Source organism: Barbatula barbatula (genome assembly GCF_947034865.1).
Source record: "Barbatula barbatula genome assembly, chromosome: 5".
In the NCBI taxonomy this organism is placed as follows: domain Eukaryota; kingdom Metazoa; phylum Chordata; class Actinopteri; order Cypriniformes; family Nemacheilidae; genus Barbatula; species Barbatula barbatula.
In genome coordinates, this window is record NC_136769.1 from 7,203,179 (window position 1) to 7,213,488 (window position 10,310).

Below are 10,310 nucleotides of genomic sequence, written 5' to 3' on the forward strand. Positions count from 1 at the left end.
TTGAACTCACCATCAATTTAAATGAGAAAGCATTTAGATAGCTGTTATAATCCCTTTGTCTGTCAGAGAAGGCTCAAACCCATTAAACCATCACTTTATCAGAAGAGCAAACCTTGACACCTTTACTTAAAAGCATGAGTAATTCTGGTAGCTGCCATTCTGTTAATTCCCTTGACACAAGAAAACTCCAAATTGAACAATAAATTAATACAGATTTACATTAGGTTTAGTTTGAATGCCATCAGTGAAAGATGATGTCTTTAAAGGCTAACTGTCCTCTATCTGGTTGTACATTGACTTATAGAGTCAGTTGGCCGGCAGTGGTCAATGATAAAACCGCACACTGATCTAGCAGTTTATCATTGTCATCTTTGAGCCGGAGCCTCATAGAGCAGACAATGGTGGACTTCACTTCACAGCGTCCCTCTGAAGTGTCAGACATAAACTCTCTCTCTCTCTTTCTGTAACGTTCTGTCTCTCTCTCCATCAATGCCTCTATTTATTCCTGTAGACACCGGGTATTCCCTGGGTCATCATTGTGTTGGCATCCAGGTTGCCAATAGCAACAGTCCCATCGTTTCACCCACTCTGTGTCTTTTGTCCATACATCTGATCCGAGAGAGAGAGTAAAACAGAAGAAAAGTGAAGAGAGTGGGCGACGGAGAGTGTGAAATTTGTCACGCAAATACCACCGAACACAAGCGCGCCCCCTGTTGGCTGGGCAGAGAGCGTGGCGCAGTGGGCATATTGTGTGTGAAATGGATTGTGACAGGAATTCCCAGGTGGACACAGAGACAAAATTCCTTGTCCAATCACATCTTGTTCTCTCTCGAAGCTTCTCTCTTGTTTCCACAGACCACAGACATCCGACCACAGAGACAAAGAAATATGTGAACATTTTAAAAAGTAAATATGATTTAAGAGATTTACATTTTCTCATTACATTGTTTGTGAGATACATGAATGTTACTTTTGTATGGAATTTCATTTTTTTTCTTAAATCTACATCTTAGATGTAAACAATATTCTGCAATGTTCCTGTAGGCACTGAAGTCCAAAACTGGACACAGACAGCAGCCGGATGTACCGTATCTGTCAATCCCCTCAAACATCAATTATGTTTCCAGATTTCTAGCAAACTCATCCCGTCCAAACTCCCTCAAGCTTTTGTTCACCTCACTCTCTCCTGGTCTTTCTCTCTCGAACAGAGGAAACTGCATTACAATGATAACGGTTCGGAATACAATAGACCCTGAGAACACATTCACACCGACAAGCCCAATTTAGCTCAGAAAGGTCAGCACACACGCATACTGTACATGGATCTCTGTTGCATTACTCAGAACATATTCTTGAACATCATCCTGCAGTCTGCTAATACGTGGAGCTTGTCTTTATTTGGACAGGGAGGAAAAACTGCATGACATCAAATGTTTGCTGCCTGTAAGAATATACAGTATCAACAACCCTATTTGTTGTTATAATTTAAATTGCTGTTGTGACCACATAGAGGTCACTATTCAAAAAGCCACATGCATGGGTTTCGATAGCATCCGGGGACATACGTATATCACCTCTTCAGATGTTAGCTCAAATGGTGTCTTGGAAAATGTATGTAATCTTGTTGACACGGTGTAAAGTTGTCATATTTAATTCATGACAAGAGTTCTTTTTATGATCTCGTGATGAATTTATATGCAAAGTAGGACTGGTTTAAAATACATGAAAGATGTAGAAGAGAATGTGACTAGATGAAAAACATGGCTTAGATCATTTGTTTTAAATAAATGTGAATAAAAAATTTAGTTCACAGTAACTACACCAACACGTAATATACAAAATCATAGGCCGATTTTGCCTCCTTTCATTTTGGAGCAGCCGTTTCATCAACAGGTTATGAAATGTCACCATGATAACATTATACAATAGTTCTTAATTATAACATGCTTTAGATTTTCAGCTGTAGGCCTCTGGTCTGAGGAAAGGTCGTGGTATTCAAGGAAAAAGGTCTCCGTCATAACCGTGGCATCATGCAAAGGTTACCAACAATGAAAGAACATATCTTTGGACCTAGATTGAAGGATATATTAAATCTTACTTATTTAGCTAAATCTGATACCAACCCTTTGAATAAGTTGAAAATGGTTGTAAAACAGTCAATTTAGAGTTGAATCAATTCAATGCAAGTTATACATAGTAAAAGTTGTCATTTGTTAGACCCTTTGGTGAAAATCCTCCATTTATTGAATAAATGAAGAGTTTATTTGCAAAAACATTTTAAATACATACATGATCATCTTTTATATTACCTTTTTAATTCTGTTTTATCGCGTTATTTAGCTGAATTGTTTTGAATTACTTAATCAAAACAACACAAGTGCGGTTTAATTGATATTAAATCGAATGCACAATGCAAAATTGAGAGTTATATGTTTTTGCAAATGAACTCTTCAAATATAAATGTTTTAAATATAAAAGTTATTTTAATCACAATTATGCAATCTGTTCCCTGTCTAGCAAACAAAACCATATAAAGCTACATCTACATTTCCACCTGTCCAATCTCAAGAAAAGGATAATGCAAAGAAAAAAAAAGATTCATCTGGTCAACTTTTCCAGAATGTGCAATACTATTATCTCAGAGTCCATGTGTTCCACGTGAAACCCCATCATGAAGCACATCAAACATAAATGCAGGGAGCCTGGGGCTGAGCTGTTTCAAAGCACACATGCACCCTGTGTCTACCACTAAACAAGAGCCTCATCTACCCAGAGGACTTTGAAGAACCACGTGACCCAAGCCAAAGAACCCAGGAGCTTTAGATGTTTAAAAAGAAAAAATCTTACTCATATTTTCCCATTTATTGCCCACTGTGAGTAATTACTGTTTACACTGCGACGGCAACCAGAGAAACGGAGATTTGGTTGAGTTAAATTAAGAATCAAACTAAAGTCATTTGGGCTGAAGCTACTTATGGGTCGATTTGCTCTGGGGTTTTATTCTCCAGGGGTTTTCAGACTGCATCATCCCAAGGACCCCCGAATGGGATAAACATTTTCTAAGGGACCCCCTTTTTAAAAATACATATCCATGTATACATTTTTTCTAAAGAAACATTTAAAAAGTGAAAAATATATTTATATGCTATAATTATTTTGATGAAAGGGATACTTCACCCGAAAATGAAAATACTGTCATCATTTACTCACCTTCGAGTTGTTCCAAATCTGTATACAATTCTTTGTTCTGATGAACACAGAGAAAGATATTTGGAAGAATGCTTTTTACCAAACAGATGTCGCCCCCCATTTAATTTCCATAGTAGGAACAATTTTATCATCATTTTATTTGTTCAGTTGAACACAAAAGAAGAACGGAATATATTTCTCTGTGCTCATCAGAACAAAGAGGTGTATACAGATCTGGAACAACTCAAAGTGATATTATTAAGTCAACATATTGTTTCCAAACTTAAAAAGTTGGCTACACTTATGGGTTGTACAACCCTAAAGAGAAACATTTTCAATTCAAATGTATTTGGACTTCTCTGAAACTTTTGGGGACCCCTTTTGTAAGACCCCTGCCCCAAAACTCCATTTCCTAAAAAGAACATGATCACTCCCCACCCCAAACTGAGAGAAAAAAAGCAAGCCAAAAAACAAAAGCAGCATTTGCCATTTTCACGTGTTTGTTTGTAAACAGAAAATATCTTTATCTGTGACAGGTGTTGTATGCATACGAGTCATTATTCACATCCACAGGCCAACCGCTAGAATCTGTGATGTCATTCTATCCATGTAACTCTATTCAGCTCTCTCTCTCTCTCTACATACAATTTCCTGTTTTTCTAAACAGCTGGGCACTATCTGGGAGTTTACCCCCAAAATTAACTCACCTTCCGATCAAGCACCATACCACTTTTCTCTTAAGGGATCTGTAGGCCATTGTGTCGAACTGGGAGGTGGAAACCAGTGGTGAAGTTCCCAGAGAGATTAATAGTGTAATGTTTCGAAAGACATAACATTGATGACATCATTAATAAACAGTCTCTGTCATTGATCAAGATCTTACGTATACTAGAAACTAAAATACCTGACACTCTCCTCAAAACCTTGCGCGCACACCTCTTAGTAAGTGGGTCCGTGTGGGGTAGTCCGGTCTGGTCATTACTTCTTGTCTGATTGTTCTCTACGAAAGGGCAAAGAGGGCATATGAATGTGTGTTTCAGAGATGAGGGACTTTTCAGAGTGTGTGTAGGAATGTGATGCGCTTGGCATTTTTGAGCAAAAGGGCAGCTCTTCGCTCAAGAGCGCCAGCGTTGCGGGGTGAGATCATGACTGGAGATGCCCACTCGCTGTGTACGGCATGTGCCCCTTCTCACCCGCTCCTAACAGCTGGGGAAATTCCAGACCTGTTAGATTATGGATGGTGGCGATCAGGGTTTTGGGCCCAGATCAGTTTTTTAAAGCCTCTGTTCTTGCGTTCATAGCTGGAACATTCCAGCCTCCACAAACGTACACTTTGGCTTTCTTCTTTTTCTCTCCGAACAGGATTTGGGTAATTTGCTGATAAGCAGTGTGTGATCGAGGTGGCAAGCAGACCGTTTGCTTTAGAGATAGTGCGCTGGTGCCATTGTTGTCCAGCAGGAGCTGTGCAGAGGATAAAAATAATCTAGAATAACGCAGGTGTGAACAGAGATTATGTTCAAGGTTAAAGTCACGGTGGACCTGAGGCCCGCTGCACTATTAAAACAATGATAGAACGAACTTACACTTAGGGCGGACACGTACATGCGTTACATTATACACAGCCAGACTCTATGCCCTTTAGCCAAGCATGGTAACTACAGCATCTCTAAAACTAGAACTCATTGAATGAATTAAATGTCTCTAGACTCTTAAAGGTCAAAGTGATAGCATGTGCGTGTTTGAGGGTGGACAGGGGAGATCAAGCACAATGCGGTACATCTCGTTCAGCAAAGATTTTAAAGAACTCTTCATTAATAAAACGTAGAAGTCCAGTGTTGCCGTTTTTATTACCTTATAATGAGCTTATTCCATCTATACCGCGGGTCCCCTTACATGGAATTCCTCGTGTTGTTTCTACAGTAGCCCTAAATGGACAAACTGCTCATAGAGTGTTAGGTGAGCAAAAACGTGTGAGAGCCACCGTAGTGCTTCGAAAGGGAGGGGTGGATTGTGCCGTGGGTTGCAATTCACAACCTCACCACTAAATGCAGCTAAAATCTGAGCAGTGGTGCTTTAACTTAAATGGATACTTCACCAGCGAATCAAAATTTCCCCATGTTTTACTCACCCTCAAGGCATCGTGACTGAATATGACTTTCTTCTTGAAGAACAATGCAGTCGAAGTTATAACACCACGTATCATTCTACTTCCAAGCGGCAGAATAAGAGTGAATGGACGTCGACTTTTGAAGCTCCAAAAAGTGCATCCAGCGATCAAAGAACTGTTCGACGCGGCACCGTGGTCTTAACAAAGATCTTCTGAAGCGAATCGATGCGTTTGTTTAAGAGAAATATCCATATTGATAGCACTAATAATACCACTTGCATTTTGCCATCCCCTTGCAACTTCCATCAATTCAAATATGTATCTTATATATTATCTAACATTAAAAAACAATACAACATAAAAAGCATAGATACAAAAATTTGCAATGAACACGCTTCATCAAGGTTTGTCCATCTGTGCACAATTTGAGTTACATTGAGTATGTCAATGTTTGGACAACAGCATTTCTCATCTGACCCGATCCCCCAAAATACACAAACAAACCAAGTAGACATTCAAAAGACACAGTCTACATATTAGAATAACCCTAATCATAAAAGAGTACCAAAATAGAAAAAAAAAGAGATAGAAATACCCAAAGCTCATTCCCAGGACATTTTTGTACAACATTAAACATTTAAGGTCCTTCCTTTCATTTCTACCCCTTCTGTCCCTCCTCTCTTTCTCCCCCACCCCACCCATTGAGCGGGATGTGTATGTGAAAGAATGTGTTTTTGAGGATCACAGAGAGCTCTCTGCTGCCGTTTCCCAAAAAACACTTCAACTCTGTTGAGTCCAAATCCACATTATAAATGGCTTATTTGACGGCCAGCTCGTGCAATTCGATTTGTCCTATGTTACAGTTCTGATCCACACCGAAATTATTGATGTGACTTCTATGAGTCTCTAAAATATTTTTTTGGAAGACTTTCAATCATTTTTATCAACAAGATACACCTGTCTTGGTTGGGAGCCGAAAACGTGCAAACATGGGCAAAAACCTTGTGCACAGAGCTCCATCTAGTGATTGCTACAAGTAAATACACTTTAACCACAATTTCATATTATTGACAGTTTTAATATCCCCTTTACTTGGTAAGGTTCATACAAAAATGAAAACTGTTTCATAATTTGCTCACCCTCACATCACCTGTATGACTTCCTTCTGCAGAACACAAAAGAAGATATTTTAACAAACGTTAGCAACCAAACAACATTGGGCCCCATTGATTTCCTTTTTATAGAAACATTTATCAAAATATCTTCTTTTGTCTCCCACAGAAGAAAGAGCCATATACCGTTGAATTATGGTGAATAATAAATGACGACAGAGTTTTAATTCATGGCTGAATTTTTGAGGTGCCACATTTTTATTTGCTTTGCCATAAAGTTCACTTAGTAGAGGTTTATGCATTTACATTTAGTCATTTATCAAATATGACTCCTGGAGTGATTGTGGAATTGCCAAGTTGGATGGTGAGATCTTGTTGCACCGTGCCGGAAATGAGAGTAGTAATGCACGTTTATATCCTTTGCCAATTTTATATTTAGAACAAACATTTATTTAGAGCAAATTAAAAATAATTTAAAAAAGAAATTGAGTATAGTTGCAAAAATCAAAGCAGGTTTGAGGCATTCTTAGATAGTACTGAGATGGTACTGTACACACGTTAAAGAGACTGTTCGCCCAAAAATGAACTTCTGTCATCGTGTACAAATCTTTGTTGTGATGAACACAAAGATATTTGGAATAATGCTTGAAGCCAAACAGTTCTTGCCACGGTTGAAAATCATAGTCCCAAGTGCCCCGGAACGGTTTGTTACAATACATTCTTCAAAATGTCTTATTTTGTGTTTTTATCAATATAGAAATGTATAAAGCAATTTTTCCTACTATGGTGGCAAAGAACATTTTGGTGACAAGCATTCTACCAAATATCTTTCTCTGTGTTCATCAGAACAAAGAAATGCTATATTATGGGGTGGTTTCCCAGACAGGGCTCAGAATAAGCCAGTGGTGAGCTTTAGTTAAATAAGGACATTTCAATTGTAAACATGCCTCAGAATAAAACAATACTGGTTGGCAATCTGAGACACTGCTATATTTCCAAGTAACTCAAGTCTTGAACAGATAACATACACTGTAAAAGTGATCGTTGGAACATCAGATGAGGGCAAGACTATGTGAAATATGAGTGTTATGTTTGTCTTTTGTGGTCCTCAACCATATCACTTAACTCCACCTTGTGTGTGTCTAGTTACCGCAGTCACTATTGTCCACATCTGAAAAATCAGCTGCTTTTTAATGAATTTCCTGCAATGTCCATATCCCATTGGCATCATCGGCAGTTTTATTGCCCTCCTTCTGTATGGTGAACTTATGGAAGTCAATGTGTCTGAATTCCGCCGCAAAAACCCCAAACAGTGCAAAGAAGCACATGACAAGGGCCCACTCACACATAGCGGCCTCAGAGCGAAACCCTACATTGTGCAGAACAACCACTGAAAAAACAGCATGTTAAGAAAAACATTAAACAATTGAATAATTCATTCCATTTAGCTTAATAAACTTACTGGAAATGCATTTGCCCAGCCTCATATAACAGTTCGGTTGACCTTCTCATTTAATTCAATTCAATTCAACTTTATTTATATAGCGCTTTTCACAATTTGCATTGTTCCAAAGCAGCTTTACAGGGGAAAAAAATAAAAAATAATAAAAAAAAGGCTACAACACGCTACATGGTGTTTTATATAGTAAATTCAATTATTCTGGTAAATAATATCTAATGTCAGCATCTCCTGGTGGTTTATTTAGCATATTTTGCATTAAGTGAATGCTTGGCTGAAAAGATGCGTCTTTAATCTATAGATTTAAATTGGGCATGTGTGTCTGATCCTCGAATAATATCAGGAAGGCTATTCCAGAGTTTATGTGCTACGTATGAGAAAGCTCGACCCCCTTTGGTGGAATTAGTTATTCTAGGTGTTATCAAAAGTCCTGAGTTTTGAGATCTTAGAGAGCATGATGGGTTGTAGTGTGATAGAAGCTCTGTTAGGTAGGTAGGGGCTAAACCCTTTAAGGCTTTATAAGTGATTAAAAGAACTTTAAAGTCGATACGATACTTAATGGGTAGCCAGTGAAGGGTTGATAACATTGGGGTTGTGTGATGGTAATTTCTGGACCTGGTTAGAACTCTGGCAGCTGCGTTCTGAACTAACGGTAGTTTGTTTATTGATGATGCAGGACAACCACTAAGTAGCGCAGTACAGTAGTCAAGTCTTGAGGTCATAAATGCATGAATAAGCTTCTCCGCGTCAGCAGCACATAGAATATTTCGTAGAGCTGAAGGATACTGCCGATGACCAAACATGTACACATGCTACAGAGGATGATGCGCACTGGCCCTACCCACCGCCGGTCATGTGACGGCTTGGCGCTGTAGGTAAGCCACGTCTGGATCCAGAAGTAGACCAAACCCAGGAAGAAGGCCAAGGCTGCCCCTAGCAGATGAACTTCCAATAGTACTGATTGCTGAATGAAAACATAAACGTGCGCCAAATCAGGCACACAAATAAACAATAAGAACAACCACGGGCGAGAACAAACCACAAAATATGTGCATGTTTACCTGGAAGTTTCCAAGAATAGAAATCCCAATGCTAGAGATGAATCCAAGCACCAGACCGGCTGTGTTTGTACGAGATGCACAACCGTAATCCTGTATCTGCTGAAACCTGATCGAGACGATCCACATAGCTGACGAATGACAACACGAGAGCAAATGTTATTTAGATGTTCATGTTTTTCCAAATGAAATGCAAGGACTCACCTAACACACAGCATATGTTGCAGATTTGAGCAAACAGGCAGCTTTGGGGGTTGTATGAGCCACATACGCTAAAGAGGGTTATAAAAAGTACGTATAAGAACGTCATTCAAAAGTGAATTCACCTGAGAATGACAATTCTGTCATCATTTATCCCTCCTGTCGTTGACTTTCTTCTGCAGAACACAAAAGAAGATATTTTAAAGTAGCCGTGAAATAACTTGCATTGGTTTTGTGCCCATGCAATAGAAGTGAATAGGTACCGCTAATGTTCGGTTACCAACATTTTTCAAAATATCTTCTTTTGTGTGCTGAGGATTAAAGAAAGTCGTACTGGTGTGAAATGACAAGAGGGTGAGTAAATAATAAAAGCATTTTCATTTTGGGGTGAACTATGTTTTCAATATGAGAGCATACCTGATATAAGGGAATTCTACAGTTATATTAACTGTATTATTGTGCACAGCTATGCCATATCTGCCACACAGACACAGAGAGTTGCATTATTATATATATTTTGTTTTAATCATATGTACTGTATATAAGTGGCCATAGAATCAAACATGAACGAACGACTTACACAACCCAAAGACTAACAGTTCCAAACACTGCCAGGGTGACGGGTAGCAATGCCCATGCCCACATGATGGATCAATCAGATCACCTGTAGATAAACCATCTTTTAAAGCAACTTACATGCCAGTAAAGTGAACTTTGTGTATGTTTAAACCGCTGATGATCAGACAGAGAACAACGTGCAAGGCCACACCCATTCCCATCAATGAAATTTCCATTTAGGTTAACAGACCAGTTATTATCAATTTAGCATTTTAAGGAACCAGACTGTTAGGATTGAAATTTTAAATGAGCCGCACCCCATGTTATAAATACGTACCACTGTATCTCCCCAGAATACAAACCAAAACTGTAAAAAACATGACGACTTCTATGGATAATTCACATGCTTTTGTTTTGGCTCTCAACCAGCGTGAACATTTTCCCTTGTTTATTGTTTAATGGAAGAAATGAAGTATGGAACACAAGTTAAACATTTCTTTTAGTACTTTAAACTCTTACTATAGGATAGCTTAAAGGAATTCAGATAGCTAAAGTGCAGCACTCACCTGGATTATCTCCTTCTTCTTTCCTTTAATTTAATTTAATGAAGAAACATTTGAGAGGTG

The 10,310-nt window shown here is 38.6% G+C and overlaps 1 protein-coding gene across 1 annotated transcript; it reads right to left on the reverse strand.

Moving 5' to 3' along the window:
- Window positions 1–7,598: 7,598 nt before the first annotated feature.
- On the reverse strand, window positions 7,599–9,771 carry tmem150b (transmembrane protein 150B; the record flags this gene model as incomplete). The annotated part of the gene is made up of 6 exons (XM_079457721.1): window positions 7,599–7,798; window positions 8,654–8,831; window positions 8,929–9,056; window positions 9,130–9,197; window positions 9,544–9,603; window positions 9,707–9,771. 6 exons carry the CDS (start codon window positions 9,769–9,771, stop codon window positions 7,599–7,601), a joined length of 699 nt encoding a protein of 232 aa, XP_079313847.1.
- Between the last annotated feature and the right edge of the window lie 539 nt (window positions 9,772–10,310).